The sequence below is a fragment of the Phaethon aethereus genome (assembly GCF_964289735.1).
Source record: "Phaethon aethereus genome assembly, chromosome: 4".
NCBI lineage: Eukaryota > Metazoa > Chordata > Aves > Phaethontiformes > Phaethontidae > Phaethon > Phaethon aethereus.
The window spans coordinates 48,863,882-48,880,942 of NC_138578.1; the positions used below are offsets into that span (position 1 = coordinate 48,863,882).

The 17,061-nt window shown below is 41.2% G+C and overlaps 1 protein-coding gene across 1 annotated transcript; it reads right to left on the minus strand.

The window, feature by feature from the left end:
* Window positions 1–4,982: 4,982 nt before the first annotated feature.
* CASP3 (caspase 3) lies at window positions 4,983–14,187 on the minus strand (the record flags this gene model as incomplete). Its single annotated transcript, XM_081998963.1, has 6 exons — window positions 4,983–5,210; window positions 6,118–6,235; window positions 6,726–6,901; window positions 11,126–11,254; window positions 11,752–11,876; window positions 14,114–14,187. The coding sequence occupies 6 exons, from the start codon at window positions 14,185–14,187 to the stop codon at window positions 4,984–4,986; spliced, it is 849 nt and encodes a 282-aa protein (XP_081855089.1). The 3' UTR covers window position 4,983.
* Window positions 14,188–17,061: the final 2,874 nt, after the last annotated feature.

Consider the following 17,061-nt stretch of genomic DNA (forward strand, 5'->3'; position numbering starts at 1 on the left):
TGCTGGAGATTCTGTAAAGCTGGTTCCTTCTTCTGATGCTTCCCCCATCTTCCATAGATCTCAGGAGACATTTTTATGATAATAGTGTCATGTAATCTTATATAGACCCTATCCTGGGCAAGAAGAGGTTAACCAATAATTATGGACTCTTGGGTCAACCTATGTCTGCTTTAAATGTCAAGCCTGGAGGGCAGAGAGACCACAGCTCACTTGGGGTTATTTATTGCCTTCCTGAGGTCTTAATAACAGACAAGCTGAACGGAGGCGGCCACACACGTGGGGTCACCAGTCTTACCAGCAGTCTGGCCACCAGGACCAGACATCAGGTGGGGAAGCCATGGTCCCCTGAGTGCACATCCAGGCTCAGGACCTCCTGCAGCAGCAGCAGGAGCAGCAGCTCCATCGCCTGAAGGTCAGCCCTCACCGAGAAGCTCATTGCCTCAGCCGAGGCGAGGCGGGAGGGCTGAGCATAGAGAACCAGCTGAGGATAAGGAGGCAAAGAAGGGTGAAGGGGCTCTGCAGGAGAACCGCTCTATCCAGAGGTTACATCTGCCTTTAACTGGCCTTTTTCCATTGCATCATGCAGAAGAGGTTTGGGCTGTGTGTTTGAGGAAGCTGCTTTTAGCTGAATGGGATAAAAGGGAACCCAAAATGTTCTGGGTTTAGTACCGGAAGTAGACAGGGAGAGAAAGAGGAAATGCTTGTCTCTGTTAAGAAGAATCCTACAAATTTAAATCCCCCTTTAAGTTAATGTTTAGTACTAATCATGTTTTTATACAGAAGAGTGTAAATTGCACAGTGCTGGCTGTTTCCAAAGCTCTCTTTAAAGGTCTTGTGGTTAAATAAATAGAACCAATATTTTCTTAATGGTTATGGAGTACTATGATAGTAGTATGCATCCATAGGCACATCTTTGATATCAGATACTCTCAAACCACTCAGATAGTATTACTATAGCTTTATGCATATGCAGGAAAACCTGTTATCTGGTCCTCCATTAGAGGTAGTGAGATGGCTTTGCATGGCCCCCTTCTGTATACACTTTGAAGCCAGGAGGACCTACTAGATCATCTAGGTTGGTCTTCTACACACCCCATGCTATTGAATTTCACTAGGTAAGTCCCTGCGAAGCTCACCACGTTCAGCTAGGCAGAAATATTTTGGTCTTGTGCGCAGCAGGCAGAGGCTGAAGCACCACCGCTGGTCCTCTGACATTGGGAGCAGCAGTGGTGAGCTTGCCTGCAAACACTAAACAAAAACACTTTTGGAAAATGGCTGCTGTGCACCTTGTTTTCTTTTGAGGTGCTTTAATTATGCAACTGTCCTCATGACAGAACATCTTGGTCTCTAGCAAGAAAAAAAGCAGTATGTTTCATTTGGTTGGAAAAGTCAGGTGTTAATTTTTTGTTTTGTGATTATCCAGGAAAATCCCAACTTCAGAATTTGATTTTTAAGACATAAAAATAAAATTTAAGAGCTTACAAGGCAAGTTCTTCTCTCTGTTCCCAGTAATCGCCTTTCATGATGCGGGCAAAGCAAGCTATTGCACCATCCTTCTGCTTAAAGACCACTGCCACAGGTATGGCAGAAGCTTTTTTGGGGGGTGCTGTGAGGGTTTTTTTAATTAAACATTGCAGGACTATCAGTGGTACGGCAGGGATCTGCAAGGGGAGATGCTCCATAGTTGGAAGTGTTCTCTGGGTAGGTCTAGGACAGCAGAGACAACCCTTTTTGCCTCAAAATGAGCTGATTCTGGTTTACTCTGATAATGCAATGAGAAAGATGGGGAGGTTTTCTTGGGAAAGCAGCAATGCGATGTTTTCAGGTACTTCAGGATGCAAGTCCCAGGATGTAATAAACACCCAAGTTGACAGACAGCAACCAGCCACTGAGAGTTGTGAAAGGGTTGCTTCATTCAGGAGGCTTTTGGTTTTGGTTTTAAATGACTCATTCATGTGTTTTGGAGATTATTGTGCAGTGACACCCTGTGGCGATGAAGCAGTAGTTTCTCTCTGACCCTATTATCTAAAAAAACCAGGAAGTTCTGCTGTGACTGTCCTGGCACCTGCAGTCATTAGCAAGAGGAAATACACAGCTGAAAGGCAGTTTTTCCTCATAATGAGTAGCATTCCTTATAGGATATGAGGAGACAAGTTTTTTTCTGTTACTGTTGTAATTTAGCCATTATTATTCATACTGTTAATATTTCTAAAAGTTATTTCATATGCATACTGCCTGGCTTTAGCAGAAAATAAAGGTGAGATATAGTTAAAAACATAAATTGCATATGGATGTAATTTAGTTTAAAATGTAACGAGAAACCATCTATACTTCCAAGAGGAATGCATTATGTATAAAGAAGGGCGTAGTAACTTGTTAACTATGGTATCATCATAGAATCAAAATAATTGGGGTTGGAAGGGACCTAAGGTCATCAAGTCCAATGCCCTGCAATGAGTAGGGACATCTTCCAACTGGATCAGGTTGCTCAGAGCCCCATCCAACCTGACCTGGGATGTTTCCAGGGATGGGGCACCTATCACCTCTCGGGGCAACCTGTGCCAGTGTTTCACCACCCTCATGGTGAAAAACTTCTTCCTTAGATCTAGTCTGAATCTTCCCTCTTTTAGTTTAAAACCGTTACCCCTTGTCCTATGGCAACAGGCCCTGCTAAAAAGTCTGTCCCCATCTTTCTTCCTAGGCCCCCTTTAAGTACTGGAAGGCTCCAATAAGGTCTCCCCAGAGCCTTCTCTTCTCCAGGCTGAACAACCCCAACTCTCAGCCTGTCCTCACAGGAGAGGTGTTCCTTCCCTCTGATCATTTTTGTGGCCCTCCTCTGGACCTGCTCCAAGAGGCTCTGTCTCTACCCACAAGTCACACTGACTGGAACACTAGCCCTCAGCTAGAAATACCCAGAAGCTTTCCTGGCACTGTAAAGGAATTGCAGGTCTTGTCCTGACTGACAGGAATACTACCTCTTTCCCTAAGCCCTACCTCTATGTCTTCCTAAATCACTGGTTACTCATTGTAGCTTAGCTTTGATTTTGATTTGCTCTATTTTAAAGACTATTGGAAAAGTTGTAGAATCATTTTTCCTTCAAAGGACCAAGAAGGATGAAGATCAGAATCTATTAAATCTAAGGGAAGAGAAAACTGTGTGGCAGGCCTTTTTCCACAGCAAAATAACTAAGAATTCAAGGAAAAGTCCTATTCCCAATTACTTTGAAGCAGATTAGCAGGAGTCCCATCAGTCATTTACAAACGTAAGACTGTGCAGCTGCTTGTTGTAATTCACACCTACATGAAGAAACCTACATATAGGTTTCTGTAAATGTTATTTTTAGGTATGTTTAACAGGAACCTGTTTAATTTTTCAACAGAAGTATGGGTAATAAATCTGCCTAGAACTGAAGTTTCCATCAGTTAAAATATAGACTATCCCTCCCTCACAAAACATTTCTACAACAGAGAGACAAAATTCCTCCTATTCAGCAGGCAGTCATCAGAGAACTCATCTACAATGTTTAAAATCACCTCCTCTGCATGGCTTTTGAACCAGCATTTCCCATGTCTCAATCACTATTCTTACTACGTGGCTATATGGTATGCAATGCTTTAAAGCAGGGTTGTGTTTTTTTCAAGGTGGTAAGGCAGATGGGGAAGAAAAGGGAGAGCAGCATTTTGAGAAAAAGGGACTTAAAACTCATTTGCAAAAGCTATCAGATCCTAAACAAATAATACACATAGAAAAGCATGATATAATTTAGGAAACAGTATTTAATTTAAGTTAAAAAAAACCCCAACGCCTCTGGAAGTGAACAACAATTTGCTAACATTGTTTATGCTACATAATTTAGAGTTTTAAGTCTTGTTTTGCAAGCACCCTACAGTCATTTACCACTGTGTCTTCCTCTGATCTTAAAAAGACTGCCACAAGCTGAAACATCAACAAAAATGTTTATGATTTTGTAAAAACCAGTTCCACAAAATTCAGTCAAGAAATACAAATTTATGATTTGTTAACATATTTTAGCTAAAAGTCTTATAATTAACTCAAATTGATATTAGAGTTAAGAAGTGAAATTTCTCCAGTACCACAAATCTAGGTTTCCACACAGATTAACTGTGGTACATACACAGCACAAAGCAAACACACTCTTATTTACGGCCAGAAAGAGGAAAGCAGCCTGTTCAGAATGTAGGCCTCCTTTTGCACTGATTCTTATAGGCCAAAATATGCCCCAACAGCTCCCCTCCTTTAGGGAGCTGCAGAATAAGAAATTTTGGAAGACTGGTCCCTTCGTCACTCAGCTTCAAGGTCACAACACAAAATTTACTTTGAAACAGCTACCATGTTGATACAATTGCTTTACCTAATAGTCCATACAAAAAGTTATAAAATGATCAGGAAAAAATTGACTGTATTCTAAATATGTTTCCTAATTGTTTGTAAAAAAATGAAATGGCTGTTTTCCACAGCTTGTGCCCTAAGTTGCAAAAGCAGGTTAGGTTAGTTTATAATCTAAACTTTAAGAACTTGAATTAAGAAATGTATGATGACACCACTATCCTATTACCATCATTAACAAACATATCACATTCTGAATCTTCTTCCTATTAGCAAAGATATGAAACCAAACTATTTACAAGAACTATTTCTTTTCTCTGCCTCTTCAGCAAAGTGAAATGTAGCACCAAATAGATCTGGTAAGTGATCTGATCTTTCTTCAGTCTCCTCTTCCTAATTTTTGAAGGTACTCAGAGCACTACTTTCAAATTTGCCTGTGCTTCAGCTACTCAAGTTTGCATTTCTAACATAGCCATACTATGATTTACTTCTAATAATGGACATATCTGAGACAGTTCATTATGCCACACACAGTAGTGAACAGTAATTCAGATTTAAAAGTGGTATTCCAGACTAACATTGCATATAACTTACAGATAAAAACATGAACTGAAAAATTACGAGGTGAATTTCTTTTAGCAAGGGAAGTAAAATTCTTTGGTGAGCATAGAGACAATGCATGGAATTTGTTTCTTTGCATTAAAATCCTGCCGAGTTGAGCAGGACTCGTACTCTGCCACTCTGCGATTTACACGAGTTAAAATCTGCATCAGTTCAAGTTTCCTTGCATGTTCCTTTAGCATTTTACACAGTGACTGAATAAACCAGGAGCCTTCAGCTGAATTCCTCCAGGAGTAATAGCCTGTGGGAGAGATGTCAAATTGATCAGATGTAGCAGCCTCTGATACAGGACAGGATAGCAATTAGGGGAACAATGCACTGTTTTCAACAGCAATCAATGTTTTAAAATAAAAACTCAAAACCATTAACCAACAAAATTTAGATTTGATAATCTCCCCAAATTCCAACTCAAAAGACTTCTTCTAATCTTCCCGTATTTTCTAATCTAAGAAAACTTTGAGTAGGTAGAAAAATCAAAAGGCAGGAAAACTATCTTCTGCTGCAAGTCTTAGCCATTAATCACTTACTACTTTATAGAGTACGCATATACGAAGGAGAGGTGACAGTCCAGATGGAGCCAAGATGCAAAATGGATTTCAGTGTCACTATCTTCAGGACTACGTGCATGAATTCAAGACTGGAACCGACTTCTGCTAACTGATAATGTAACGGGCATACTAAGTGCTCTGCCACTACTAATTTTGCCTAAAGATGCAATGAAAATAAGAGTTGATAGGCAAATAATATGCTAGTGTTTATCAACCATTTCTGTATATGCATCTAAAGATATCTGATTATTTTGTTCTCTCAGAACCAGTAATACGTTTTACTTGCTGCTGCTAATTATTTGCACAACTCTTAACTGAATGTATAGCAGATGAACATTTGAGGGTTCACTAGTGAGAAAGATGTATATTCAGGGTTTGGGGTATTTTTGTAGGAACTGACAATAGCAATGACGTCAAAAAGAAATCAAATCAGGAGAGAAAAAACGATCGAGGGAAGAAAATCCGTATTTCCATGAAAGAAAACAAATGAAATAGTCACGCACTGACTGGACACAACTGCAAGCTGTCATTTACAATATCAATACAAGCTGATACATAGACACAATTTCAGGAACAAAAATTTCTTCGCAAGTCTCTCACCTGGAGCTGTGGAATATGCATACAGGAAGTCTGCTTCTACAGGTATTTTCTGACACATTGTTTCTTCTGATCCACTGTCCGCCTCAATACCAGAATCTAATTCTGTCCCTCTACAAGCCTACTTGGTGGAAAGAAGAATGATAAATAAAATGAAAAATAAAGAAATAAAGGCAGCAATCATGACCAGAATACTGATTTTCTTCTATTTTAAAGACAACAGTATCCTGATTAAAAACTGCAAAAACAACAAGAATATATATGTCACATTTCTATTAGACTCAGAAGAAAAGTAACTAGCATTTATTTAAATCAACTACACAGTTTAAGATAGATATTCGTTCAAAAGTGCATTCAGAAACTAAAATATTGGCTAGTGTTCAGAAAGATTTTAGTTAATCCATAGAATTAAGCAATCTCAGCTATTACAAATAATGCCAACCTAATAGGGCAGACTGTGCCACTTTCAGACCTGAAGAGAATCTTATTCTGAAAGTAATTCCATTTAAGTCAATTTTAGAAATAAAAAACTTTTTTTGCACTAATAATTAATGGGAAACCATTTTTAAGTATCCAGCTGATTTGATGATCATTGTTCAGCTGTCCATCACCTGAATGAAAAAGAGCTTGGGTTTTCCTGCTAAACTTCTGCACCTGTCACCTCTGAAAAGGCTTGTTAGTGCTTTCAGTTCCAGAGGGCCATCGGTACCATAGATGAATCCTTCATCACCATGGCTTAGCAACACGCAGACAAAACTGCTTTGCTTGCTGTGATCTTCTTCAGAAACTTGAAAGAAAAAAAAAAAAAAGAGAATGATCTTAACATGATATGATCTTAACATGACATGATAGAATTCTCAGTTGTGAGTGAAGTAAGGAGACGACTCAGCAAAACTGCTATCATGGACTTCCGGAGGGCAGACTTTGGCCTGTTCAGGTCACTGGTTGAGAGAGTCCCTTGAGAGACAGTCCTGAAGGACAAAGGGGTCCAGGAAGGCTGGACAGTCTTCAAGAAGGAAATCTTAAAGGCGCAGGAGCAGGCGGTCCCCATGTGCTGTAAGAAGAGCTGGCGGGGAAGGCGACCGGCCTGGCTGAACAGGGAGATTTTGCTGGGACTCAGGGAAAAGAGGAGAGTTTATCACCTCTGGAAGAAGGGGAAGGCAACTCATGAAGAGTACAAAGATCTCGTTAGGTCAAGCAGGGACAAAATTAGAAAGGCAAAAGCCCAGCTAGAGCTCAGTCTGGCCACAGTCGTAAAGGATAATAAAAAATGTTTTTACAAATATATTAACAACAAAAAGAGAGGCAAGGAGAATCTCCATCCCCTACTGGATATGGCGGGGAACATTGTCTCCAAGGACGAGGACAAGGCTGAGGTACTTAATGCCTTCTTTGCCTCAGTCTTTAATAGCCACTCCAGGTATCCACAGGATATTCGGCCCCCTGAGCTGGAAGACGGGGATGGAGAGCACAATGTACTCCTCATAATCCAGGAGGAAGCAGTCAAGGACATGCTAAGCCACCTGGACACCCACAAGTCTATGGGGCCTGATGGGATCCACCCAAGAGTACTGAGAGAGCTGGCGGAGGAGCTTGCCAAGCCACTCTCCATCGTTTATCAGCAGTCCTGGTTAACAGGGGAGGTCCCAGAAGACTGGAGGCTTGCCAATGTGACACCCGTCTACAAGAAAGGCCGGAAGGAGGATCCTGGGAACTACAGGCCTGTCAGCCTGACCTCTGTTCCAGGGAAGATTATGGAGCGGTTGGTTTTGAGAGTGCTCACAGGGCATCTACAGAACAGCCAAAGGATCAGGCCCAGCCAGCATGGGTTCATGAAAGGCAGGTCCTGCTTGACCAACCTGATCTCCTTCTATGACCAGGTGACCCGCCTAGTGGATGAGGGAAAGGCTGTGGACGTTGTCTACCTGGACTTTAGTAAAGCCTTTGACAGCGTCTCCCACAGCATTCTCCTGGAGAAACTGGCGGCTCGAGGCTTAGACGGGTTTACTCTTCGCTGGGTGAGGAACTGGCTGGATGGCCGAGCCCAGAGAGTTGTGGTGAATGGCGTTAAATCCGGCTGGCGGCCGGTCACGAGTGGTGTTCCCCAGGGCTCGGTTCTGGGACCAGTCTTGTTCAATATCTTTATAGATGATCTGGATGAGGGAATTGAGTGCACCCTCAGTAAGTTTGCAGATGACACCAAGCTGAGTGGGAGTGTTGATCTGCTGGAGGGTAGGAGGGCTCTGCAGAGGGATCTGGACAGGCTGGATCAATGGGCAGAGGCCAACTGTATGAGGTTTAATAAGGCCAAGTGCAGGGTCCTGCACTTTGGCCACAACAACCCCATGCAATGCTACAGGCTTGGGGAGGAGTGGCTGGAGAGCAGCCCGGCGGAAAGGGACCTGGGGGTGCTGGTTGACAGCCGGCTGAATATGAGCCGGCAGTGTGCCCAGGTGGCCAAGAAGGCCAACAGCGTCCTGGCCTGTATCAGGAATAGTGTGGCCAGCAGGAGCAGGGAAGTGATTGTGCCCCTGTACTTGGCACTGGTGAGGCCGCACCTTGAATACTGTGTTCAGTTTTGGGCCCCTCACTACAAGAAGGATGTTGAGGTGCTGGAGCGTGTCCAGAGAAGGGCAACGAAGCTGGTGAGGGGTCTGGAGCACATGTCTTATGAGGAGCAGCTGAGGGAACTGGGGTTGTTTAGTCTGGAGAAGAGGAGGCTGAGGGGAGACCTTATCGCTCTCTACAACTACCTGAAAGGGGGTTGTGGCGATGAGGGTGTTGGTCTCTTCTCCCAAGTAACTAGTGATAGGACAAGAGGAAATGGCCTCAAGTTGCACCAGGGGAGGTTTAGATTGGATATTAGGAAAAATTTCTTCACTGAGAGGGTGGTCAGGCATTGGAACAGGCTGCCCAGGGAGGTGGTGGAGTCGCCATCCCTGGAAGTGTTCAAAAAACGTGTGGATGTGGCGCTTCAGGACATGGTTTAGGGGACATGGTGGTTCTGGATTAATGGTTGGACTTGATGATCTTAAAGGTCCTTTCCAACCTAGTGATTCTGTGATTCTGTGAACTTCTTGCATTCCCTAAAATCTTTGCACATTTGATGCTTCTTATGTCACTGAGGTCTTAAAGAACCAATGCCCATGTTTAGAAACCTCCAACCAGTTTTCATTTCTGAACAAAAGGAGACAGCCTACTTTACTTCAGGTTGGACAGAGAAAACCCTAAATTAAAGGCCAACCCTACCCATTTGAAGACATCACCACAGAACTAGGCCAGGAACACCGAAGAGACAAAGCAGGTGTTCCCAGTGTCTCAAAGTCTGAATGGTACACCTGGCTTATGCAGTAATGGTCAGCAGAATTGTGACCTGGGATCGGACTGATGGGAAGTTCTGAGTTTTGGGAAAGGAAGCAGAAGTCTTAACCTCTCTTTCCTATCAGAGATGCTACAACTACTTGGCTTACATGGGAACTGCATGTAGCATGAAAGTTGTTGCTGCTGGAGGGACCTAGGTACTAACATTACCACTCTCTCTCTCACTCTTGCCCTGTAGCAAGGTCTAGAAAGATATTTCAAGCCTCTGAATTTTGTACTTGAAGACATTTAAGTACATTTAAGACTTGATATCAAGTGCTCATATAGTATTTTTTTCTTCCATCTTGTGGTAGGCAAAGAGCATAGAACATATATTCTCTCTGATGTCTTTTGTTGCCTGACATTGTGAGGATTGTACTTGAGGACCAAGATGATTCTTTTAAATGCATGACAAGATACAACCATGATTTGAAATAAAGGATCCAAAAGGAATTCTGAGTGGGAAACTCAAGAAGATGCAAGAGTTTGTAGATGAAAAGTGTAACCATCCCAAAAGCTGAAGTCTGCTGTTTAGAGCTTGCCAACTGCTGCATTTCTATTCTGGAGAAACTGAACTATTAGATTTTTCCTCAAGCGATGCACACTCAGGCATTTCTACAATCTATGGACAAGCATTGCATCTAGAAGAGTCAGGAAAGGCCGTTTTTTGGGGAATCTCTAGTTAGGCTGCAGTCTGTAGTTTACACGGTCTATTTGAAGGCCACAGATAAAACAGAACCCTTTCCACTTTCAGCTATGGTCAACAGACAGGCTGCAACTATACTAATAAATTAACGATGCCTGGGAGCATTCTCTGGCATAAACATTAACTGGCACTAAGAACCTACATCTATGGTAGCAAACACATTTAAAAAAAAAAACAAAACCAAAACCAGGATTGCTGCAGGCTAACTGGCTGTTGGGAATAATCCCTGGAACACTTTTACTGTTGAAGTGTGATCTGGAACAATCTGGGAGAGTGCCTGTAGGTATGAGCCACAGTCATGCCAGAGAACCTTCCAACAGTTAACTAGAATAGACTGTGTTCCAGGGCTACAGGTACCTCCAGGCACCATTCAATTTACCAATCTAGATGTAGCCAAGTCCCAACAAAGCAGGACTAACACAAACAGTAGCATAAAGCTCTCACTCACTTGACAGAGAGGTGTTCTGTTTCACAAGTCAAACAAAACACATGTTGCTTCTCTACAAGACTAATTCAATCCACACACTTGCACTTCTGGTCCCTTGATGAGAACCCCCTCTGGATCAGAACACCTCTTGGGCCACACCGCTAAGTATATAGCACAGGACCCCTCTACCCAATTAAGCAGGTTTCTTTCCAACTCACAGAGCTTCAGTGATCCCAGGGTCAGAATATAAATCAGTCTGCATTTAAGTTTCAGCCTTTTTTCCATCCTTCTTTAGAAGATGAGAAAGGATATGGAGACAACAGTCATGGCACAAAAGATGGAGACAGCAAAGATGAATAAACACAGAAACTATGATGTACATGTCATCCTTAGCAATAAACCATGGGTGGGTGTGAAATATCATCTAAAAGAACCATGGAAGAAGAGATGTGAGGGCTAGAGGTGTATTTGGAAACAGTGGCTGATTTAATACATACACTGAACATATTATTACTTACTATTTTTCAATAGTTTAAAAATGTCCCCACATGAAAGATCATGGCTGATCTTTATTTTGTACCCCAACTTCATAAAAACTTCTCTGACACTTGCAGCATCGGCATCTGTACCTGAACGAGGTAACATCCCTATACATAAAAAGAAATGTATTAATTTTTGTATGATATAGATGGCATGGTCTGATTGAGCCAAATTATTTTCTCACTTATATCTGTATCAGTCTGGAATATTATTCCATTATTCCAGATCCACTCTAACAGAAAAAAACATTGCACATGTAAACCATCTCCCTCTCTCCATATCTACAATGTAGATTTATCTACTCCTTATTTTTATGTCTACCTATCTATATAAAGACATAAAAAAGGATTTAATTTGCAAAACAGAAGTCATGACTGAAAGGCAAGACAGACTTGTACTGCCTATCAATTTTTCTCCCCATTACTGCTATACCCTAACATGGTCCTTCTGTGCATATTTGGAAGAACGCACTGAAATGAACCACAGCCATTCAAACCACTTAATTTTTAGATTGCAATCAAAACTCATCTGCATATTTAATTTTGAATAGTACATGACAGTAATTTAACTAAATTAAGGAAAAAAATAAATTTGAAAGTGGTACCAGTCTGTCTGTGGAAGTTCTTATTGTTTATTATTACACATTCCCCCATCTCTGGATAATCCATTTTGTAACTGTAGTCCGGTAGAATTCCAGAGTCCACAGACTTGCTAGCAGGTAGGTTCTTCCTGTATAGAAATCAGACAAACTTTAGGTTTTAATTCTGATCTCTCTTCTCTAGTTTCAAAATAATAATAAAATAAGGTTTCCTTGGTTTTGCTAAAATAACTGGTAATAACTTGCTACTTGCTCCCTAGAGGTTCCCTCAGCAAGTTTGCCGATGACACCAAGATGAGTGGTGTGGTTGATACACTAGAGAGAAGGGAGGCCATCCAGAGGGAACTGGACAGGCTAGAGAGGTGGGCCTGTGCAAACCTCACGAAGTACAACAAGGCCAAGTGCAAGGCCTTGTATATGGCTCAGGGAAATCCCAAACATGCATGCAGGCTGGGCAATGAATAGATTGAGAGCAGCCCAGCCAAGAAGAACTTGGAGGTGGATGAAAAACTGAATATGAGTTGGCAATGTGCGTTTGCAGCCCAGAAGGCCAACCATATCCTGGGCTGCATCAAAGGAGTGCGGCCAGCAGGTCGAGGGAGGTGATTCTGCCCCTCTATTCTGCTCTAGGGAGACCTCATCTGGAGTCCTGCGTCCAGCTCTGGAGCCCTCAGCACAGGAAAGACATGGACTGATAGGAGTGGGTCCAGAGGAGGGCCACCAAAATGATCAGAGGGATGGAGCACCTCTGCTATGAAGAAAGGCTGAGAGAGTTGGGGTTATTCAGCCTGGAGAAGAGAAGGCTCCGGGGAGATCTTATTGCAGCCTTCCAGTACTTAAAGGGGGCCTACAGACAAGATGGGGAGGGACTCTTTATCAAGGAGTGTAGTGATAGGACAAGGGGTAATGGTTTTAAACAGAGTAGATTTATACTAGATATTAGGAAGAATCCTTTACTGTGAGGGTGGTAAGACACTGGAATAGGTTGCCCAGAGAAGTTGTGGATACCCCCTCCACGGAAGTGCTCAAGGCCAGGTTGGATGGGGCTTTGAACAACCTGGTCTAGCGGAAGGTGTCCTTGCCCATGGCAGGGCGATTGGAACTAGATGATCTTAAGGTCCCTTCCAACCAAAACCATTCTATGATTCTAAGTTATGTTTGTGAAATCAGTTGGTAGATCTGATTTAAGACTAGTGAAGGCTATACTTGCCCAGAGGTTAAAATAAAACCAAGCACTTTGTATAGTTATGCTCTCAAATAAAACTTTTGTTTCAAGTTCAGTAAAATGTGCACATACAAAAATAATTTAAAAACAAGTTAAGAGTCATTTGTATTTGTAGTAGTCTTCTATGCAACTTGTAATAAGCTTAAAATTTAAAGACTCAAGGAAGAACTGTGTCTAAAATGATAATGCCTCTGCACAGTAGAATATGATAATTAGTTTAAGGAAACCAATTACTACATCAACAAGAAATCAATTGGATTTTTTACTATTATCTTTTGAAAGCTATGTACTTGGAGGCAAGATCAGCTCCGAGATTGTAAATCGATTCTGAATTCTATCCAAAAGTCGCATTACCATTGAATTTTCACAAGTAAACCTTCAAAATCTAGAAAGGCCAAGACTCTATACGCAGCTCTAATTCTGCCTTAATGAGCACACCAACTACACCACCACTCATGACCGTGCAACGGCTGTCAATTTCACTCAATCCATATATGCTGAAGGTGGTATGGATTTTCTCATTTAAGCATATGGGTAAGTGGTGACAAGATTTGGGCCCACTATCTTATTGTATTCCACAAATAAAAAGTTTGTAGTGATCTTAAATCTAATTTCCATTGAAATACTAAAAAAAAAAAAATTACTTCAGAAACAAATTAAGTTCCAGAGAGACAGTGCTACAGCAGTATAACCACTAGCTGTCACCAGGAAGAACGGGCCTGCGTTTCTTCCCTTCCACCCCTGTAAGTTCCCTTTGCACTTGTGCTTCTGCACATAAAACCTCACAGCAGGTCAGTTCAAGCAGGTGACCTCTAAAACCAGTTCAAGGAAAAGGGTGAACATTTAGCCCGCGGTGAGACAAAGAAGTCTCTTTTCAAGAACAGCTAACCACTTGACAGTACTGTTAAGCCAAGTCTAACTGCACCTCAACTGTTTTGCTTTTTAGTTCCTTGTACATACACATGGCCTGTTTCATCAGAGATTTTCAAAGTCAGTACAACAGCTCTAGTAGTTGTTTATGACTACTATAACTTACCATAATTGAAACTCTTCCTTTTAGCATTATTTCTTCTACAGCTCTCACCATCTGTTACAGCACAAGATTCCTCAATAATTAAAACTGCAGATTTAAACCTCACCTACCCTTTGGAACCAGGAATAGATTTTGCATCTGTCAGATCTCCTCTCGAATGTGGTCCATCTTCAATGTCTGCCATTATGGCTCTCAATTAGCAGCTTGAAAACATAAGAAAATAGAAATACATGACAGTTAATTTTCATATGAAATACTATCTTCAGATTGGCTAATTTTTGTCATGTTTCCTTAAAGCCTTACACAGTCAGACAGCATTTTTTTAGAATTATAGAGAAAACAAGAATGTTAAAAGGCGTTATTCACACAGAATAGCTTTAGCCTAGGAATATTAGTATTGCTAGGCAAAAAATAGCATTTCTGTGTAATCCCTACATATCTTGTATTTGAAAGAAGAACATGAAATATTTTTCTAAATTATAGCATTTTAAAATAACTCTGGGAAAAACAGTCTGCAGATCCCTGTGACCAAATCATTGAAAGTGCCTACAAAAAGCAGCATAAGAAACAAATAAATTGAAAAGAATCTTTAAAACACTGTAATGCCCCTACATGCATTAGTAGCATTCTAGTATTATGAATATTGGGTCATATATGGATCCTTCCATCTCAGTAAGACAGAAATTGAGATCCAAAACCAAGCAAGTTATCAGATGTGTGCAAAGACTAACACAGAAGATTAGGCTTTGCGTCATAGTATTTTGAGAAATAAATAAGTTCTCTGCATTCAATTTCAAATGAAACATCACTGCATCCAATCCTAACTGGTCTATGTGAACACAATTGCAATATAAATAACAAACACAAAACAATGTAACTTTAAATAGTTAATGAAATGAACTGTATGCTGTGGGCTGCCATTCACTTTTGATCAGAACACAGGACAAGAAATGATGATGGATACCAAGCCAGAAATCAATTTAAAAGCAATAAACCTCCCTCCTCAAATACTCTGTGTGTACTCATGGAACACATTACCACAAGTTACCTTTAACTCAGGATTCATATGATTAAGCATCATAAAGTTAAATTGCCAGATAGGACAAAGTGATAAATGCTTAGAAGTGAAGTAAGTGCTTAGACCTCAAGAAACAAACAAGGCACTACAAGGCAAGTATTTTAGAGAGACTTACTTAGCAGATATAGGTATGGTAAATAGGGATGTATAAATAACCAGACCAAGTAGTAAGATTTGTTGGTCAGATATGATGAAGATTTTTATTTAAGGCTTAGGTCCTTTGTTGGCAAACTACATTTGCCATCTTACATCATCGTATTATTAAGTGTCTTAACTTCGTATCTATACTCCAGCCAGTACACCATGAACATCCAGCTTCTGTGACAACAATTACTGATGCATCAGAAGCACTAATCTGTGTATATTCTTTATACACACACACACATATATATATATAAACTCTCTTTCTTTCCTTGACTTTTAACAGACATTTACTTACATTTTCAGTAACTTCAAAAGACCTTCAAGGTTACTGTGAATACTATTTCTTTGTATCTTGGAGCACTGATGTAATTAATAAACCTGCTTGCTCACAAAATTATTCCAGACTTGAGAACTGTATCATGTAAGTTAGCAGCACACAGGAAATTTCCTGAAAACCAAATTACAACAGCATAAAATAAGCTTGGTATTTTAGAAATTGCCTTCTATTTTAGAAATTTACTTTAAAGACATGGGGCAGGAACTACATCTACAATGCTGAACTTGCCTGCCTAGCACCATGATCTGGATTCATCCATCCTAACTTCAAAGTCTAATTCCTTAAAAGTTCCCTATGTAAAAAAAGACAAGCACTTCCAAAGGGTAATTCAAGTACTTAAGACCTGCAGCACAACAGTGATCCAACCATATGCCTTATTATTGGGCAGGGAGCATTTGCACTGACAACAGTGTTTAGTCTAGAGTGACAATTGGTGTGTCCACTCAGCTGTAACTGAGAAGCAGAGCTGCTGATCCCTGGAAAGCGGAAAGAATGGCTTTCATTGACAAGAACGCTAGAAGTTCCCCTACTCCAGCAGGGGCCAGCTTCCAGGAATTTCTATGCCTCTTTCAACCCTGTCCCCACCACAATCATCCTTGGCTTTGGCTTCCAGCTTTCCTGAGCTCTCAGCCTGACACTTCTGAAGAAAACTTCATTTTGTAGGAAAACATCCAACCAGACTGACCCACAATTCTAATACAACTCATGCTGTTCTTTCTTTGGGAAAAGCGCTATGTGCAGAAGCACAACCCAAACACTTCACTGTGGCTGGGACTAACAGGAGAGACAGGGAAAAGGTTAACTTTATTCCTTGTTTGTTCTTTGTCTGCCGACAGTACTGAAGAATCACACCACGTAACAAAAACCACTGAAGAATCACACCAACTCTATTTATCGAAACTAGCGAGCAGGCATGCTGAAAGCAGTGTAGGCATGTCAGTATGGAATTCAACCTCAGCTAAAAGCCCCGGTGTTTAGCCCAGCTGTCTGGCACTGTGAAGATCAGCAGTGCCAGCACTGGAAGTACATGAGCCAGCTAGTGTAAACTAGTAAAAATGTGCCTACAGAAGCTGTGGTCACCTCCTGTCTACCATATGAGCCAGCCTGGGCTACCAACAACTACTTAGAGAAAGACTGAGCTAAAGTGTAGGGAAAGGTAACAACTCTCTAGCCAACAGATGAGACCTTCGGATCATTAGAGAGGGTAAGTGGATAATTAGGGAGCCTTGGGTTCATATCAGGTGTGTTCCAACTAAACTGTGGCATCCCATTAGGGACTGGTTTTAGTAAGCTGGTGGGAATAACACTGGTGAACAGCAGCAGACTTAAGTAGGCAAATTGGAGACCTAACAGACTGGGACCACTGAATGCTTCTGTAACACAAATGTTAAAGCATATTGCAAGCAATAAGAAAGATCTTCAACATTCAAGTCACTTTTAATTAAGGTTTATCTCCTTGACCCATTTGCAACCTTAAAACTCTAAAACTGCTGTCCTTG